This window comes from Peromyscus maniculatus, chromosome 4 (assembly GCF_049852395.1).
Source record: "Peromyscus maniculatus bairdii isolate BWxNUB_F1_BW_parent chromosome 4, HU_Pman_BW_mat_3.1, whole genome shotgun sequence".
NCBI classification, from domain to species: Eukaryota; Metazoa; Chordata; class Mammalia; order Rodentia; family Cricetidae; genus Peromyscus; species Peromyscus maniculatus.
The window spans coordinates 50,728,983-50,749,174 of record NC_134855.1 but is presented as its reverse complement, the minus strand read 5'-3'; the positions used below and the strand labels follow the sequence as shown (position 1 = coordinate 50,749,174).

Sequence of the window (20,192 nt, the reverse complement as noted above, 5' to 3'; positions counted from 1 at the left end):
TTGTGTGTGTTTAAATAAGGTGTATTGTCTAAATTTAATAGGAAGAACAACTAGTCCAGAATAGTCTCTTAAGTGGGTAGAAAAGTTCTGACAGTAATCTGAAAAACTGCAGTTAAAAGAACCCAATATTTAAGCCGGGCGGTGGTGGCGCACGCCTTTAATCCCAGCACTCGGGAGGCAGAGCCAGGCGGATCTCTGTGAGTTCGAGGCCAGCCTGGGCTACCAAGTGAGTTCCAGGAAAAGGCGCAAAAAAAAAGAACCCAATATTTAATAAGGGATTGATTTTAGTTGGGACAAAGGAAGTAGTTATGGAAGAGTAGTGATCCAAATTTAAGGAGTGAGGGTTTAGGGGAAGATTGCTTAAAAATTGCAACATATATATCTTGTAATATTTGGAAGTATTAAAATAAAATTTAGTTTTGAAATCTATTCCTTAGAGCCAGGCATGGTGGCTCATGCCTTTAAGCCAGCACTTGGGAGGCTGAGGCAGGAGGGTTCCACAAGTTCAAGGCCAGCATGGGCTACATGGTGAGTTTCAGGTTAGCCTGGGCTCCTGAGTGAGACCCTGTCTTAAAAACAAAAAATAAACAAGTCTATCTTGTATTGTTTTGATTAGACTAAGGGAGTTAAGTTTCTAGGAACCCAGGTCTATAAAACTATTCCCTTAAAAGGAAAATTAGGGGAAAGTTTTTTGATAGTTCTGGAAAGTATCCATAAAATCTGTCTAGGAAAACCTAACTAAAGAGTGTATGAAATTGTGTAGGCTGTGTCCTGTAATTCTGTCTGTGGTTTTTATAGCGGCTGAGAGTGGTTAAAGGGAAGATGGACAGAAAACTTGAAAAATCCAATGAAGTCTTTTCATTAGTGCTTGAAAATGAGAGGCAGAGAAAGAAATACACTACTGATAAAGGAGGATGTTTCGTTTTATCAGCACTACCACAATCCATATTTATGCAATGTTATCTTTATATTGAATATGTACATTCCAGACTTGATAAAGAAGTTAAGAACTGACAAAATATTGTTAGCTCTATTGATAAATAGTTAGCACCAATTTTAGGAAGAGTTGCTTAAGTTTTTTTTTTTTTTTCAGTAATACTTTTGACAGAAATCTGTGTCCTAAGTTAGTGCTTAATTGATGTTGAAAATTACTTTTATCTTTGTAATCATATTACATGCCTCTGTGTGTCTTTTGTATGTCTCATTATTTAAGTTTCTATTTCCCCTTTTGAAATTTGAGCTTTTACCTGTGCAGAAATGTTTTTAAACATAACATTTTCTCCTACCATTTATGTTTTATAGTTAGGTCTTAAGAACAACCGCAGTGAAAACCAAACCAAAACAACCGAAGTCACAGGACAAACAAGTAGTAGGCCAGAGGGAAACTTCAACATTTTGAGGAAGATAATAGACAAAATTAAAAACAGTGCTGTTACTTTGTAAAGTTTTTAAATACATTATGCAAATAACCTCAAATTTCTATTTCTGTCACATTTTTTTAATATAACTTTGTTCTTCAAATACTTAGTCATTTAAATAAGGACATTTGCTTTTTATATTGCTGATATGTGTTGTACAAGTGTACTACTTGATGTAAAAGCTAATTTGTGGTATTTCAGATAGTCTTTTTTTGTTTTTGTTTGTTTGTTTGTTTGTTTGTTTGTTTGAGCCAGGATTTCTCTGTTCCTGACTGTCTTGGAACTCAATTTGTAGACCAGACTAGCCTCAAACTCACAGAGATCCACCTGCCTTTGCATCCTAAGTGCTGGGATTAAAGGCTGCGCCACTACCACCTAGCTTATTTCAGATAGTCTTACATGTTAAATCTACTTGTAGGTTATCCTAGGGAATGTTCTGACCTTTTCTTTTTTTAATTTTTTGTATTACTTATACGTGTCTGTGTATGTGCCCAAGGACGTGCGGGAGGTGTTGGCTGCTTGAAGCTGAAGCTCTAGGAAGTTGTGAGCTGCCTGATGTGGGTGCTGGGAATTGAACTCTGGTCCTCTGCAAGAAACAATATGTATTCTTAACCACTGAGCCATTTCTCCAGCGTGGTATCGTCTAACTCATTGTGTTAGTCAACTAGTCCCATGTAACAATACCTAGCATGGTCAGGTTTGGAAAGGTTTGTTTGGCTTACAGTTGTGGTGGCTTCAGTCCAATGAACAGTTGACTTTGATTTCTTGGGTGAGAGCACATCCTTGTAAGGAGTGTCTGGTAGGTCAACTTATCCTTCCACTTCCGCTATCATCTTAAAGGGGCATGCACATGATGATCTAAAGATTTTGTGGTTGTTTTTTGAGCCCAGGCTAGCCTTGAACTACCATTTCTCTTGCTTTTTATTACACAAGAGCTGGGATTACAGGAGTTGATGATGACCATGCCTAGCAGAAGTAGACCTTCTGCTACTTAAAGGTTCCTCCATCTCCCAATAGTGCCACCTTAAGGAGCACTCGATTTTATCACATGGACCTTTGAGGCACATTTTAGATCTAAACTATAGTGATTACTTTCACGGCAGAACTCTGGAAAGGGTTGTCTGTTGTTTTGAATTGGCTCTAAGCCGAATTTTGTTCTTATTTCATGGAAACAGCTCTTGTCAAGATAGCTAGTGCTCACTACATCTTTATATTGAAGGGTCATTTTATTTGACTCTTACCTATCATCTATCTATCTATGGTTTTCGAGATAGGATTTCTCTGGGTAGCCCTGGCTGTCCTGGAATTCTGTAGACCAGGCTGACCTCAGACTCAAGATCTGCCTACCTCTGCCTCCCAGTGCTAGGATTAAAGGCTTGCCCTACCCTACCCTCCACCCTACCTCCCCACCTCGCTTATTTAGTACGTATTTAACATGGTTGATTATATTTCTGAAATAATTGACTTGTTTCTTCCTTCATTGGCTACTTTTGCTTTGTTTTGCTTGTTTGGCAGTGCTGGAGATTGAGCCCAGAGCCTTGACTGTCTTGGGTAAACCACCACTATTCTCTCATTGTGCAGATCAGATTGGCTTGAAACTCACTGTAGAGCCCAGGCAGCCTTTGATCTTGGATCCGCCTGCAACAGCCTCCCTAGTGCTAGGTACAGGTATGCACTAAGGCTAGCAGACACCATCTTTTGCTGTAGTTTGTTTTTAAAGACTCAGTGTGTAGCTCTGGGTGCCAAGAACTCACTGTGTAGACCAGGCTGGCCTTGAACTCACAGAGATCTGCCTGTTTCTGCTTCATAGTGCTGGGATTAAAGGTCTATGTCGCCATATTTGATAATTGGCTGTAGTAATTTATAATAGTTTCTTAAAAATAATTAGTGTCTGTATGTTTACCTTTGTCTTCTAGCAGACTTTATATATACAGCACTCAGGGTAATCCTGAGTTTATTTTAATAAAATCCAATTCAGATATGACCACTCCTTTCCATCCTTCCCTCAGAATAACATGTGAAGTTATTATAATAGCCTGCATAATAATGTATGTCATATATGCTTCTCTCCCCTCGGCTACCCCAGTTTTACCTCTCTGGTCTTCATATGCTCTCCACATTTGTTATACTCCTGCCATACAGGCTGCCTTCTTTTCTTTGAATTCCTCAGCTGTCCATCCACCTTGTCTTGCTTTCTGCGTTGACTCTGCCTGCTCTGTTGCCTCCTTCAGGCCAGGTGTCGCCACACTGGCAGAGACCGTCTTCCACTCTGTTAAAACAATAATGACTCTCTCTCGTCACTTCCTGTCCTCCTTAGCCTGTCTCTTCTTTCATATACGTCATTGCCACCAAGTGCTGCCTGCTTGCTTGTCCTTTCTAATTAAAAGGTAAACCTGATAAAGGCATGAATTGAACTCTTGGTCACAATTTTCTCCCTTAGAAACTAGAAGAGTAACTATTCTAGCTGAACTTCAAATTATGAACTTAATTTTTAGAAGATACCCTAAGTTTCTGGGATTTCAACTCATATACGTGGGGGGAACGAACTAGAAACTAAAGATACAACCATAATAAGAGAAATTGAAGCATAATTTTCAGGAAATATATAAATCATGCACATTAACTATATATTTTAGAAGATAAACACATGAAACACAGATCAAGGAATTGGCTCTTCCAGCAACACAGAAATCTTTCTTTATCTAGTTATTATCCATATCAGAAGTGTCCCATTTGAGTGGCACATTTGTTATGTTTGGTGACTCCACACTGAGAAATCATTATAACAGTGCACATATCCTACATTAGGTTTCTCTTTTGGTGGTGTACATTCTGTGAGTTTATAATGATAGAGTATTTTTACTCCTCTAAAATTCTTCTTTCCTGAGTTTTTGAAACTTAATCCAGGAGGAAATAGAAAATTAGTGTATTACATTGACTCAATAAAGAGATGTAGTTATATTTTTATTTAGGAACAAGGTTTTGGCAGGTTCAGTACAAGATGACTTTTAGAAAGAGATGACAGAGAGCCCAGCAGCACTGGCAGGACTTTGCTGAAGTTGATAGTTTGAGTGGTTAGGTTACTAATGCCAAGGGGAAACAAGGAGAAGGTTTGGTTTTGATGGACAAGATGTGTTCAGTTTGGACTGGGCTAAGTTGTTTATGTCTGTACGGTAAGAAAGAAAACTAAATTGTTAGCAGCTCTTTTTCTGACACATTCTTTAAGCATATTTTGAAGGTTCAGGAAGAGAATTAGCAATAGCGAGTGTAGGAATGTTCTAAAGCAGTGGTTCTTAACTGGGGGCTGAACGACCCTTTCACAGGGTTGCATATCAGATAGGTATCCTGCATATCAGATATTTACATTATGATTCATAACAGTAGCAAAATGACAGTTATGAAGTAGCAATGAAAATAATTTGTAGTCGGAGGTCACAACATGAGGAACTGTATTAAAGGGTCACAGTATTAGAAAGGTTGAGAACCACTGTTTTAAAATATCTCCATACCCTCAGGTTGTTTTTCATTCTTTCCCATGTTTATTGGTTCCCTCCCTCCCTCCCTCCCTCCCTCCCTCCCTCCCTCCCTGCCTTCCTCCCTTCCTCCCTCCCTCCCTCCCTCTCTCCCTCTCTCTCAATTTATGTGTATTTGTGTTTTGCCTGTGTGTATATGTCTGTGTGAGGGTGGTGGAACCCCTGGAACTGTATTGCAGACAGTTGTGAGCTGCCATTTGGGTGCTGGGAATTGAATCTGGGTCCGGATCTGGGTCCAGTGTTTTTAACTGCTGAGCCATCTCTCCAGCCCCTTATTGGTTGTTTTTGTGTGCTTGTTCTTTTGATGGTCTGTAAGTCTTAGTAGTTCCTATTCAGATAGATAGATATTCTTCTGTTTCTTTCTTTGCTTCTTGAAAGATGTCTTAGGTAGTCCTGGCTGCCTAGAAGTTTCTATGAAGGCCAGGCTGACCTCAGACTTGAAGCAGTCCTTCTCCCTCTGCTTCCTGGGTGTTGAGAATACGTACTTGGTTTATTATTTCTTTCTTTTTAAGGTAGATTCTCACACTGAAGCTCAAGCTGGTCTGGAATTCATTGTGTAGCCCATACTGGTCTCGAACCAAAGCAATTTTCCTGTCTGAGCCTGTATTTTTAAGATATATTCTTTTAAAAAAAATATTTATTTATTCTGTATACAGCATATATGACTGCAAGCCAGAAGAGAGCACCAGATCTCATTACAGATGGTTGTGAGCCACCATGTGGTTGCTGGGAATTGAACTCAGAACCTCTGGAAGAGCAGTCAGTGCTCTTAACCTCTGAGCCGTCTCTCCAGCCTTTAAGATACATTCTTATAATGTCTTGCCCCTGCTTTTTCTTCTATCCAGGTATCACACATGATGTTGAGTAAACACATAGAAGATTGAGACTTAAATGACATGATCAGTTTTTAAAGCATCTGTTAAAATTGTTTTATTTTTGTGTGTATGCTCTCTATAAACTAGCTTTTTTCAGTTGTTAGAGCTAATACCGTACAACTGTTCAATATTTGTGTGGCGTCTGTCATGTTCCAGTTGGACACCTAGTGTGAAAGGGCAGAGGCTGTGACCTTTAGTACATGGAGAAGCCTGTCATATCTGATTCTCTATTAAAAATACAGAAACAACAGATTGAATATCCATCCCTTTAGAATTTTCAGCCACCAGATGAAACTCACACTGCACATCGGCTCATCGTTGTGGAAATACCTGGATGGGTGAATGTGTTCTTTTTGTCTCTCGTCTGACAGAGGAAGAGTTGATGGCTCTGTCAGCTAAATCTTTAGGTACTCTCTGGATCATCGTCTCTTCCTGGCATTTATTTGATCACCTCCTCCAGATACACACATAGTGAATCTTTCTCATAAGCAGCTAAACAGTCATCTTTCCTGTTTCTCAAAACAAAACATTTCTTGTTGGTGGTGTTTTTTTTTTTTTTTTTTTTTGTTTGTTTGTTTGTTTTTTCGAGACAGGGTTTCTCTGTGTAGCTTTGCGCCTTTCCTGGAACTCACTCTGTAGACCAGGCTGGCCTCGAACTCACAGAGATCCGGCAGAGGGATTAAAGGCGTGTGCCACCACTGCCTGGCCATTTCTTGTTGTTTTTTAACTTTCAAGCTTCTGCTATGTTTCTCCATGTCTCTCAAACATATTTAAAAAGTTGCTTTCTTTTCAAAATATTTTTTTACCAAGATTATTTTATTTGTGTGTGCATGGGGACATGGCTGCAGGTACCCACAGCGGCCAGAGGCTTCCAGCCACAAGCAGTTGTAAGCTGCCTGGTGTGGGTGCTAGGAGCTGAATTCAGGTCTTCTGCAAGAGTTGTATGTGTTCTTAACCACTGAACCATCTCTCAGCCCGTTGTTTTGTTTCGATGGTCTTGCTATGTAAAACAGGTTAGCTTTAGATTGTGAACCTCCTGCCTTAGTCACCCCAGAGATCAGAGACTACATATATGTATAGCAGTATGTGCCCAGTTATGCTTGTTGTTAGTAGTGCTTTCTTGCTCACTGTTTTATTTTTAATTATGTGCATGTATTGGTGATGGCTCAGTGCTAAAAGCATGTGCTGCTTTTGCAAAGGACTCAAGTTAGATTCTCAGTACCCATGTCAGGTGACTTATAATAACTGCCTGTAGCTCCACAGGGTTTTAATGTCGTTGACATACGTGGGCACCTGCATTCACATGTACATACACAGACACACATAATTAAAAATAAATCTTTATTTATTTGTATGTGCAGGTGAGTGCAGGTACCCTTGGAGGCTAGAAGGGGCTATTGGATCCTCTGTAATTGGGATTCTAGGCTGTTGGAGCCACCATGTGGGTACAGGGAACCAAACCTGGTTCCTCTGGAGAAGCAACACAATCTGTTAGCCACTGAGCTGGCTCTCCAGCCCCTGCAGTCGTTCTTACGTCATTTATTGGCACTAATATCCACCCTACTGCTCAGGCCTGAATTCTTTTCTCTTATTTTTCCCCTAGATTTTTTATGTGTTAAGTTTGCATTACTGTAAAATTAAATACATTTTGTTTTTGTGTTTCCTGATTCTGGGGACCAAATTTTGGGCACTCTACCACCAAGCTACATCCAAGCCCCACATACTTCATTTTCAAGGTTATTTCTGCCCAAAGTATTAGTGATTAACAGAGATCTAAAATAGGGTTTTTAGGTTTACATATATATTTGTCAGGAATTTGGGTTTTTTGTTTTGTTTTGTTGCCATAAAAGATTTTATGTATATGATACTTGTATCATCATTATGATCTTTTAAAATGAGTTTTCTAGATTGAGAAAACTGTAGTTGTCATAGGTTCACTTAGAAAATGATGCATTATTGATGTGTAGAGATCTTTGTCTTGGCCAAGAAAATAGCACGACTAATTGCTATATTCACTTTTTATCATGCCACACTCATTTTGCCTGCCCAGTCTGGTTTATAATAAACTATAAACTGCCTCATACTTCTGTGCATCCCTTGTATAGCATATCCTTTATAAGTACTTCAGTAATTGTTGACTTTAAAGCTTGAGTTTGCATGTTACTGTACAGATGAATGCCGGTGTATGCTCTCTATCATCGTTGTGTCCCCCCACCTCCCACCCCCCAGTGTACTGCAGTGCCCAACTTTTATGAGGGTATTGGTGATCTGAACTTAGATCCTCGTGCTCTTGAGGCAGGACACTATACTGACCATGCTAAGGTGTGTGGCCTTGTGAATATGAATTACTCTTTTACATTCATATGGTACCTATAAATAGAATGGCTACAAGTGTTAAGATATTAAAGACAAAATATTCCAGATTAAATTGATCATTAAATTTATTGAGTGATTGGACCTGCTGTTGCAGGCTTCAAATTTCAACTGTTTGGCATACTGATACAGGAAGTTGCAAGTTTAGGACCAGCCTGGGAAACTTAATCATAACTTATCTCAAAATAAAAAATTATAAGGGAAAAAGGGGGAGGGGGCTGTGAGCTCCTAGATTTGGTCCTGCAAACCTTTCTTACTGCATCCTTAAAATTGTAAGCTCTGCACTGACTGCTTTTCCAGAGATCCTGAGTTCAATTCCCAGCAACCACATGGTGGCTCACAACCATCTGTAATGAGATCTGGTGCCCTCTTCTGACCTGTAGTCATACATGGTGCATACAAAATAAATAAATCTTTAAAAAAAAAAATGTAAGCTCTGCTGCTTGCCTTATTCCCTTTTCTGCAAAGTCTGTTAAAATAGATTGTTTTGCAGGGAAAGAACTACAAAGGAAATGGATATGCTTTATAAACAGTTGAATTTTTTTCCTTATATATACTCATTTTAACTTAGAAAAGTTTGAGACTAATGTTTGTCTTTTTAAACCAGTAGGCTGCATCTCACATATATGTGTGCTGCCCCCCTTTTATCTTTAGATATTAGGATCAAGGAAGAAGAGCCTGATCCTGAAGAGTGGCAGCTCAGTGGTGACTCTACATTGAATACCAATGACCTAACACACTTAAGAGTCCAAGTGGTAGATGAAGAAGGGGACCAACAACATCAAGAAGGAAAAAGACTTCGGAGGGTAGCGTGCACCTGTCCCAACTGTAAAGAAGGTGGTGGGAGGTACGCATACATCAGCCATGTGTTGTCGTTTGAAGGAGTGCTCCTGTCACCCTAAGTTTTAGAATGCTGCATGCCATATCACTCGATTATGGTCAGTTATCCATCACATGATCATTTGGGGGTGTGTGACTGTATGAGTGGCAAAAATTAGACAACAAAATATAAACAGATTTTCATATTTAAAGGCCTTTTCAACTAAAATTGCTTAGTCTTTACAAGAACATAACAGATGCAGTTTTTATAGGTCCCAGTTCATTAGCCTGTTTGCAAACCAGTGATGAGTTTGGCCTAAGATAGAGAAAATGTAGCGTGAGAGTGCTGTATATAAAAGTAGGAAGTTCAGAAATAGTTGATAAGTGTAAATACTTCCATTTTCAACAGAAATGACGAAGAAAGGTCTTAATGATAGGGACTTATTTTTTTGAAAGTAGCATGGTTAGTATTTTACCTCATTTTTTTTTTTAAGATAAACAGACAAAAATAGTATTGCAGGATTAAGCTCAAATGGTTGGTAATTACTTTAAATGTAGCTAGAGCAAGCTTATTAAGAGAGATTTAGATTATAAAATAAACCAACAAAATCCATCATGATGTTATTATAAGAAATATTTCAAATGATTGGTACAGTATTATTGAAGATGGGATAACAAAGATCAAATGTTAGCAAAAAAGAAAACTTGGAGAGAAATGTTGGTATCAAGCAAGATGCAGTTCAATTGGAAAATACTAGATGGGCAGGATTATATTTCATAATGACATTTCTGTCCAGATTCAATAGTCACAGTATCTATTTGCCCAGCTTTGAAATATATAAAGCAAAGACAGAATGATAAAGTTGTGCTAACCAAATCTCCAGTCATTATTGTGAAAGGCTGCAATACCTTTCTCCTATGTACTACTTTTAAGTACGCAAAATGTGTGAACAGTATAACTGTGTATGTAAATGCACATGGTTATAAACTTGATTATCTTTCAGCTCTCTGTTTGATACTATTAATTGATTTCTACTTTGATCAGTTCATTTACAACAATAATGACTAGAACAAAGATATCTTTTAGTGAGGCCCCAAAACCACCAAAAGGGGAGGGGACTGATAACTGCTAACATGCAAAAACTTACTATGTTCCTGTGAGTGGAACATACATGGCACACATAAGTGAATTGCTTAAATGCACGCATACGCTCAGTGAGATAGAATTGCCAGCACTCTGAGAGTTTGAGGCCAGTCTGAGGTATAATGTGAGACTGTGTCTCCCAGGAAAACAAACAAACAAAAAACAGAAACCAAAACTGTCCAACTGGGTTTCAAACCCATTTATATATTCCCGAGTCTTAACCCTTACATTGTATTGCCAACTCAGTGGATCTGCTTCTGAACTTGACCTATAGATGCTTATAATAAATGTGGAATTCTGGATAGTCAGTAACCTTTCTGAAATTTACTCTATTTTAGAGGCACTTTCAAGATAAGTTACTTATCAAATCTATATGGGGGTCAGTGTTTAGCTTTCACTTACTCTTTAAAGTTAAAAACCATTTTTTAAAATTAATTTACTAAACTAACATGTCCCAAAAACTAAGAGGAAGTAGAGGAATATTTCAGAACACAAAAAAGCCCTACAAAAATCATATTCTACCTCAAGATCTAACCACTGTAAGTTTTTTGTGCAATACTACATATATTTTAAAGTAGAAGCATCTTATTCTTGTTTACGTCTCTTGTAAGTTTTTGTAGCTGTATTTCCAAGTCTGATCTGTGTCGTCTTTTGATCTATGTATAGCATTGTATGTGGGTATATTATTTAACTTTCTTCTTTGTTTGGGATTTGTCATAATGCTCACACATATGTCCTTGCACATCTGTCTGATTGTCTCATTAGTGTGTGTTGCAGAAATAGAATTGCTGGGTCAATGGAATTGTCTGCTAAAAAGCTGTATCATTTTCTACTTAAACCAGCACTGTCGCAGGATGTCTGTGTTCTCACGTGCTGACCACCTCTTACTTTTTTACTTTTTTTTAAAAGTTTGATAGGCAAGAAATAGTTCATTGATTTTAGTTTGTTTTATTGCTTGATGAGGTTGAACATATTCAGAAGTTAGTTTTATAAAATTCATTTTGTGAATTGTCTGTCTCGTGGAACTGTTAATTTCTGTGAACTTTGGCGTGTACAGTATGTTTTCTCATTTCTCCATTGCTCGTGCTGTTGGTTGTCTGCACTCTGCACTGTGAGTAAAGGAGTTCACTTACAACTAACAAACATCTCCAAAAGAGATGCTAAAAGTTTTACCTATTCCAGAAATTATAGCAAGTAATATTTTCTCAGACATTTTTTTTTATTTCATTCTTTTTAGTAGCTTACTTATTCTAAGCAATACAAATCTAGGTTCTTAGGATAGTAGTATTTTAGACTTGATTTGAACAGAATTCAACAGGTTTCTATGCAGTAGGCTTACTGGTAGAAATAACTAATTATTAGAAGCATTAGCATAAATAGTAAATCTAAGAACATGCTGCAACTTAATCTCTTTTTTAAAGAATAGAATATTGGTCTTTTTTTTTTTCCTTAACCATTTTCTAAATGGGCAAGAAAGCATTTTTAGGAAACTAATTTCATTCATCTTTAGAAAACTGTTTTGTTTACTTTTTGAATAAGCTATAAAAGAAAGTACTTCAGGGGCTGGAGAGATGTCTCAGTAGTTAAGAGCATTGGCTGTTTTTCAGAGGACGGAGGTTTGGTTCCCAGCACTAATACGGCAGCTCACAAACATCCATAACTGGAGTCCCATGGGATCCAGCACCTGGCCTCCGTGAGCACTGCATGTTTGCACAGACGTACATGCTGGAAAAGCACTCACATATAAGATAATAGATTTAAATTAAAAAAATTAAAACGCTTCAATTAGCCAGTCTTTATATAACAGAACCAGTCTTTAGAGAATAGTTGGAGAAACAATTGTAATAATACAAAATGATCTGAAGGCATTATTGTTACATGGGTTTTGCATGAATTAAGCATTATTCCATTAAATTATTTTACAAAGTTTGCTTTGTCAGCATTTCAGCTTGTGTTTCTGCCACCATAAGCAAAAGAGGCTGTGGTTATTTAACTTTCCTTAACTTTGTCCAGAATTTGGATTTATTCTGTGTTGCTGTCTTGTCATTGAATTATTGGGCACAAGTTTAGGCACTCAGGAGCAGAAATTTCAAATTGCTAGTTAACATGGCGTTTATATAGTGGACATCAGTGTATTCAAGTTGGAAACATTCGAAGAGCTCTTTCTCTTCTCTCATAGGATAGACCATAAATACATCTGGTCTATCTAGATCTTACCTTGGGTCTGATTAACTTAAGTACTAACCTGAACCTCAGCAAGCTAAGCATTTACCTTAAATTATAATACAATTGATGCAACTTGATTAGATGCATATCCCATTTAACGACTATTTCTTCATTTGCCTTATAATTCAACAGAAAAAAAAAGATGTTTCTCTACCATTTTTCTCAGTCCTCTGAGAACCTGTTTGTCACTGTTCATTTGTTAGTCCTGTATTTTGTTGGGACTCACAAGCTAAAGTTTTCTAAGTTTGTCAAATGACACTGTTGAGTTCATAAAATCACATTAGTTCACCGAAGCGGTAGCCTTAACAAAGGAATGTGAAGTCATGAGTGGACTGAGTTGGGTTTCCTGTGAAATTGCTATGGTGAACGCAATATTGATTACCAATAAAGACATTGTTCTTTCTCTTAGATCTATTTAAGAATAGAGCAAATTTTAAAAAGCTAAATTAAAAGGAAACAAGACTTGGGCATTGAGAATAAGCCAGGAAAAACCTGTTTTTCTCAACTCAGCTCTTTAAAGAGACTTAGAGATTGGGGGTGGACTGGAGCAGGAACTAGAATGTTTAGATTATGACATCCTTGCCCTTGAGACAACAGCATGATTCCTCCTTGTCTTTACTTATGCTATTCCTCTGCCTGGAATGCCTTCCCTCCTTTCTATCTAAATCCTACCCACCTCCTCCACGAAGCCTTCTCTAACTACTGGAGCCCACATTGATGTCTCCCTGTTCAGAACACCTATGGCATCTAACAGCCAGCACTGCACCGTTTAGCACTGTTTGTCCTATGGCAATTTCACATGCTACTGAGTGTGAGTACATTACAATATAAATGGGGGGACTGGAGAAACGCTAGGATGTTGTCTGCAGGAGGATTTACAGTGTGGAAGGGTTGCAGGCCACTCTGAGGTTGAGATTGAGGGAGGAGGGGAGTCGGGGAGGGTTAAAGGTGCCTTGTTTTTAAATCTTAGAGAAACATTGGAAGTTTATACAGTGTGGTTTTGATAATTATGTCCAAAAAAGTCATGCTTTAAAAAAATATTCAGTGACAGTCCTAATTTTTGTTCTCAGGAAATGTTTTTGTAGTGCTTAATGCTATTGAAATACTGTTTCTGGATTCAAAAAGGTTTCTCCTTGCTTAGACTAAGATGCCTCTGTTCACTCATCTAAGCACGTCTCCCAAACTGGCCTTTGTATCAAATACTTAAGTGTAATATAAGAGTTTGCACTGTGGAGAAAATGGTATTTTGTTATATTGCTTGTAAATAATTTTGGGTGTCTGCATGGTTTATGGGGGGGGAGAATTTTAACAGTAAAGATAATTTAGATTTGTATTTGTTACGATACGTAACAAAGAACGTAGCTTTGGCTAGATTTTTTTTAAAAACTGTGTATCTCAGTTAAGTCAGTGTATGTCAGGGTGTGACCATTTGAGTACTTAAATGTTCTTAGGTCATGTTCATTTAAAACCTACTTAAGCTGTCTACCTGCCTTCTAATTGTACCTGTGATGAGTTTCTGTACAGTATTCTTTGGACAATAAATTATAAAATTATCTGACATCATGACTGAATAAAACTAGTTTCCTGTACTGTTAATTGAATTGGTCCTGTGCATACTATTTGCGAGCGATATTGATGGGATAGTTAATAGCTTTGTTGTACATTCTTTGTGTATGAAGTGTCCTTTTAGTTACATCATTATTGAACATAGTTATATTGGACAACAGTCAGTTCTTGAATAAAATTAATACATTAAATTTGTATGTTTAAAGTACATAAATTTTCACTTAAATAGACTAAATGGTTTTGGCTTCTAATTGTTCTCTTGGTGATAATATCTTCTCTTTGAAACTCAAGAGACTATATGATATAAATGGTTTTAAATGCTGTGATATAAGTGTATATTATTCTGTGTGTTTTGTAGAGGTACCAATCTTGGGAAGAAGAAGCAACACATTTGTCATATACCAGGATGTGGTAAAGTCTATGGGAAAACCTCACATTTGAGAGCGCATCTACGTTGGCATTCTGGGGAGCGCCCTTTTATTTGTAACTGGATGTTCTGTGGCAAAAGATTTACACGAAGTGATGAATTACAAAGGCACAGAAGAACACATACAGGTTATTAATATTTTTATGGTTTCTCCCTCCCTCCTTCCTTCCTTCCCTTCTTCTCTTTGTTAGGGATTGAACCCACATGTATACCCCAAATACATTGAGCTGCATCCCTATTCTATAGTTGCTTTTAACAGACAAAATGAATCGTAGGCTATCTACCATACTAGACATTTTTTCAGCATACCTTACTTGATCAAATCTTTAAAATGGATTAATTAGATCAAAAAAATCCACCTTCAGTAATACTAATTGAAAGTCCAAAGAACAAGCCAGTATAGATTTTCTTGAGAAATAGTTTTTATTTTATGCATACTTGGGCTTTCATTGACTGTTGAATGCCTTAAAGCACATTTTTACTGTTTGTTCTGTTCACATATTTAAAATTAGTTGCTGTTTCTTATTATCCTAGCAAATAAACAGAATCTTTTTCTTCTGATAAATTCTGATACTTTATCTTTTCTGTTTGAGTATCTGAGGTGAGGGAAAGGCATTTCATTGAGGTATTGTCAGCTTTTTTCTTTTTTACATAATGTGGTATGGTGATTGTATGAGACGGGTATAGGACAGACTCAAACAGAAGTCTAACATAATATAATGTAATTTTCTTCTGCTAAAATTAAATGATCAAAGTGTTCACCATTCTGTGTGCAGTGTTGAAGAATTGAAAGTTGACATTATAAGGAAGTGTCTAGAAGGAAGAAGCATGGTCAGATGAACCACATGAATTTTGGAGTCTGATACATTAGGACTACTTGCAGTTTTGTTTTGTTTTCCTTTTTTTTTTTTTTTTTTTTTTTGTGGGGGTCGGGGTGTTTGAGACAGGGTTTCTCCGTGTAGTTTTGGTGCCTGTCTTGGATCTCGCTCTGTAGACCAGGCTGGCCTTGAACTCAACAACGATCCGCCTGGCTCTGCCTCCCGAGTGCTGGTATTAAAGGCGTGCGCCACCACCGCCCGGCTCCTTGCATTTTTCTGTTAGGTTAAGCAAATAAAGTTGTCTCTGCTTCACCACTCTTAATTTGGCTTTGAATGTCATAGAAGATGACATTGGAGTATGAGGCAGTGTGTACCCATTGATGTTCTGCTTGCTTTAGTTCTGTTTCTTGTTATTATAAAGATAGATGAGATGAACCTCTGTGACTAGCAGAGTGTATGAGTAGCAGGACTTTCTATTACAATTTGTGTTGAATGTGCTCAAGAGAGGAAGTTTTAGACATAATAACATTAAGCGATTTGAGTGTAGACCCTAAAATGGCCCCCAATAGAATTTTTCCCAGTGGAATTTCTTCAGATCATGAAAACAAATAATGTAGGTGGAGAAAAAAACATCTGATCAAATATGTGTGGGTTATTTGATCACTCCAGTGGACATAGATTAAAGAGCAAACTCGAACTCTTAAGATAGTGTCTTTAGCTTTGACATCGAGTTGGGCATTCTTGGCACACACATTTAATTCCAGCATTCGGGAGACAGAGGTAGGCAGGTCTCTGAGTTCAAGACCAACTTGATCTACATAGTGAGTTCCAGGACACAAGGAGACCCTGTCTTGGGGGGGGGGGAGGTGCCGCCAAATATTTGGGTAGAATTATGTCCATAAGGGAGAGACTACTACAGGTCTATTAGACCTTCTGTTTCAGGAGAGACCATCAATTAATCTGTAAAAGTGGAATTTTAAAACTAAGCAGTTTAATTTTTCTTTACAGGTGAGAAGAAGTTTGTTTGTCCAGAATGTTCAAAACGTTTTATGAGAAGTGACCACCTTGCCAAACATATTAAAACACATCAAAATAAAAAAGTTATTCACTCTAGCAGTACAGTGCTGGCATCTGTGGAAGCTGGGAGAGATGATACCTTGATTACTGCAGGAGGAACAACACTTATCCTTGCAAATATTCAACAGGGGTCTGTTTCAGGGATAGGAACTGTCAATACCTCTGCCACCAGCAATCAAGACATCCTTACCAACACTGAAATACCTTTACAGCTTGTCACCGTTTCTGGAAATGAGACAATGGAGTAAATATTACACAAATACTTATTCATTGTGGTTATTTTTATACAGTAGTGAGAAGAATATTGTTCCTAAGTTCTTAGATATCTTTTTATTGATGTGCAAAAATTTTTGGATTGACAGTAACTTGGTTATACATGACACTGAAATGCCTTACTTTGTATGATATTCCATAGTATATTAAAAATGGTAAAATTGCATGGGTTTTGTAGGTACTTTTGGAATCTAGAAGAAATGAAATTTTACCAAGTTATATAAAGAGAAAATTGAATTTAACAATGCGAATGGTAGTCTAACCAAATGCATCAATCCTGTGTGGTTTAGTGTAAAAATGAGAAACTGTTGGTATTTATCTATTGTAAGATAAAAAAAAAAGTTGGTGGGTGAAAGAAATCATGTTATGATAAATTTTTGTAATTTTCTTGATGACTGGAATTTTTATTATGCATAACTGACAAATCAAGTTTCCAAGCAAATGTTACATAGTGTAGGCTTTACTTAGCTTATCAATTTGTCATTTTGAAGCTAATTATTTTAATTAGGTTAACTGTACAATATTTTAAGCATTACTCTTGTAAGATTTTGAAAACTACATTTTAACATGGACCTTTAGGGATAGTCACCTTTTAAATCCTGTTGAAAAGCCATGTTTAAGATTTAATTTGCCAAAATAATGTCTTGTTAATATTCTTTCAATAATGAAGTTGGGCAATATAACCGATGTTTTTACAAAGTTTAAAATGTGTAGGTTGAGGCATTTGGGTGGTAAGAAAATGTTCTAGTGAATTACCCCTTTTCCTGAAGTTTGGAGGACCAAAAAAACAATAATAATAATAATAAGGTATATTGCGTCTTAGCAGTGATTTTTTTTTTCTTCTTTTTTCTTTTCTTTTCTTTTTCTTTTTTTTTTAATCCAATCTTGTTTCCAAAAAAACATGTCTGCCAGGGCCTTAAAAGCCATTGTGTAAATTACCAATAAAGTATAACATATGCAAACATAACAAAATCACTTCCACAGTGACGATACTCCAACCATATGGATATTAGTCATAGAAACTAGAAGCTTTATGATATTTTTTAAATTTTTTTTGTCTAGATAGTCAGTCTGCACTTAAATATCAACCATTTTCCTTTTTTTGCTTCTTAAAATTTATATGTATCCAATACATTTAATTGAGAAATGTATGTTTTTTATTATGCTGTATTTTCTTTTTATTTTTTAATTATTGTTTATATTTTCAATTAAAAATGTACAAAATCAAATGACATTGCTGGTCTTGTAAGAGCTCTACAGTTTTCCTAAATGGACCTATTAACTGCAGCAGTTGACCTCTTGCCAGAAGTTGGGCTCTGTTCATTTGTTACCTTTGAGACCACCTCAGATTGAAAGGCTACCTTATTGTACGTTTAAAGTGTATTATAACAGTGTGGTAGTTAATAAAACACTATTTTTGTTTCTTTTGAGTTTGTTGTAGTCCAGTGGATTTAAAATACTGCAGTGGTATGGACAAGAAAGTCTTATTTTTCTTTAGCCTTTTAAGATTCTTGATTTCAGAGGCTGGGATTGTAAACAAATATATTTACTTAAAAAGAGGTGTATAGAGGTGCTGGCAATTTAATTTTTCACTTAAAAATGAATTTATTAAATATAACTTGAAAAAAGTAACTTCTTAGCTCACATTGATTTGTATCAGTTTTGTCAACACTATTTTGCAAACTACTTTTTATTTTCCTTTTCAAAGCACTGCAAACTATTTTGATTCATGAAAGTTCTGAATTTACATACGTACACCTGAAAATGATAACATAGACAAGCTGAGGTAATCATGGCAGGCAGGAGCTCTTCAAAAGGTTTTGAATATGTGTGGGCCTCAGATGGCTCTAGAGGAAGGGTGGTAAGGATGGGAGGGGACAGTGGAACATTTCTTCCGTGTGTACAATGGTAGTGGTTTCCATCACCTGTTACCCAGGCCCAAATTTCCAGTATGTAGGTCACAACTCTAGGCACACACTGTAATCGTGGGCAGTTTTTCTGAGTGAGGTTCAAACTTAGGATGTGAAAAGGAACTGCTACTTGGAATTAAATGCAAATTAATACTTTGAGGTGGAGGGTCAGTGTTTTTGGTTTTTTGAGACGGGGTTTCTCTGTGTAACAGCCCTGGCTATCCTGGAACTCACTCTAGAACTCTGTAGACCAGGCTGGCCTCAAAATTCAGATCGCCTGCCCCTGCCTCCTGAGTGCTGGGATTAAAGGTGTGTGCCACCACCACCTGGCAAGGATCAGAATTTAAAATAATTTTTAGAATAATTTTCTATTAAAATGGTAAGTTGAGGTTGCTTGCTTGAACCAAACATCCACTGAATCAGAAGGTAGGTTGTGTGTGTGTGGCTGTGTTAAGGGTATGGGGAGGTTAACCTTAGAGCTCCCCAATTAATTTAGGCTGACTGGCCAGCTAACCTCATGTGGCGGGGGCGTTCCTACCTCCATGGTGTGAGGACTACCACACCTGGTTTTTTATGTGGTAAGCATTTTTCTGACTGAATTATTCCTGGCACCAAGATGTTTTTAAGTAATTGAAAATTCACAGTGAGTTTCAAAACATGTTGATCCAAGAATTCCCAAGCATATTGTAGAAACTAAATGCGCTGAAAAAAGGTGCCAATGACCTTGAAAAGGGTTTGTGGACTTCAGAGTAATGACTGTTAAGTGTTTCTGTTTTTATATTTTTGAACGCTGGATGTTTTAGAAACAGGATTTGAGGAAATTGCTCTGAACCCAAGTTCTGTAGTTATAAAATTTGTACTAGTGGACAGGAATATTTCTCACTGTACACCCTCTAATAGTTTTGTCCAGTTTTTTGGTTTTTCGAGACAGTTTTCCTGTGTAGCTTTGGAGACTGGCCTTGAACTCACTTTGACCTCTGCCTGTCAAGTGCTGGGGTTAAAGGCATGCACCTCCACTACCCCGCTTGTCCGGTTTTTTTTAATAGCTAGAGTTAGTGCACATTGTATTTATATACAAGTAATTACTATTGTACATCCACTGAGCTGGATGTCCACTGTGCCTCTAAGAAGACACCACTCAATGCTTTAAAAGGAGGTATACATACTACAAAGAACTTTGGCCTTCAAAATAGTGAAAGTGTTTTAATATATTTTAAATCCTTGGGACCAGTAAGATAACTCAGTGCATAAAGGTGCTTGCCACACAAGCCGGGCAACCCGAGTCCAGTCTAGGCCTGGAAGCCATGTAGAGGTTGAGGGAGACCCACAGCTGTCTCTGACTTCACATACATGCTGTCACAATTGTGTGCATGCAGTCCTAAGTAAAAAGAGAAAAAAAAAATGTTCTTAACCAGTGTTGTCCATCAGGAAATCCTAGAAAGCATTTTTAGTTTTTGAGACAGCCTCGTTTAGCCCAGACTGCCCTTGAAGTTGTAGCTGGAGATGAGCTGCTCTTCTTGGCTCTGCCTCCCCTGTACTGGGATCACACATCAGTTCCACCATACTTGGTTTGTGCTACAGAACTTTAGGAAAATCTGACTGCAGACACGTGGCTACAGGAGTGGTCCGAGGACAGTGCTGTGGAGCTGGTTCTTGTCCGTTTTTACGTGGGCACCAGAGTTCCAGCTCAGCTTGTTAGACTTGTGGAAAGCACGCACTCTCCCCTCTGGGCC

The 20,192-nt window shown here is 37.5% G+C and overlaps 1 protein-coding gene across 2 annotated transcripts in view; it reads left to right on the top strand.

Moving 5' to 3' along the window:
• Sp3 (Sp3 transcription factor) overlaps positions 1-17,979 on the top strand; it is a 47,537-nt gene extending 29,558 nt beyond the window's left edge. For both annotated transcript variants that reach the window (XM_076569672.1, XM_015988038.3), the window contains 3 exons: positions 8,854-9,046; positions 14,313-14,509; positions 16,208-17,979. In XM_076569672.1, coding sequence (XP_076425787.1) covers positions 8,854-9,046; positions 14,313-14,509; positions 16,208-16,524 — 707 coding nt within the window. In that variant the 3' untranslated portion in view covers positions 16,525-17,979. The remainder of the gene's footprint in view (positions 1-8,853; positions 9,047-14,312; positions 14,510-16,207) is intronic.
• Positions 17,980-20,192: the final 2,213 nt, after the last annotated feature.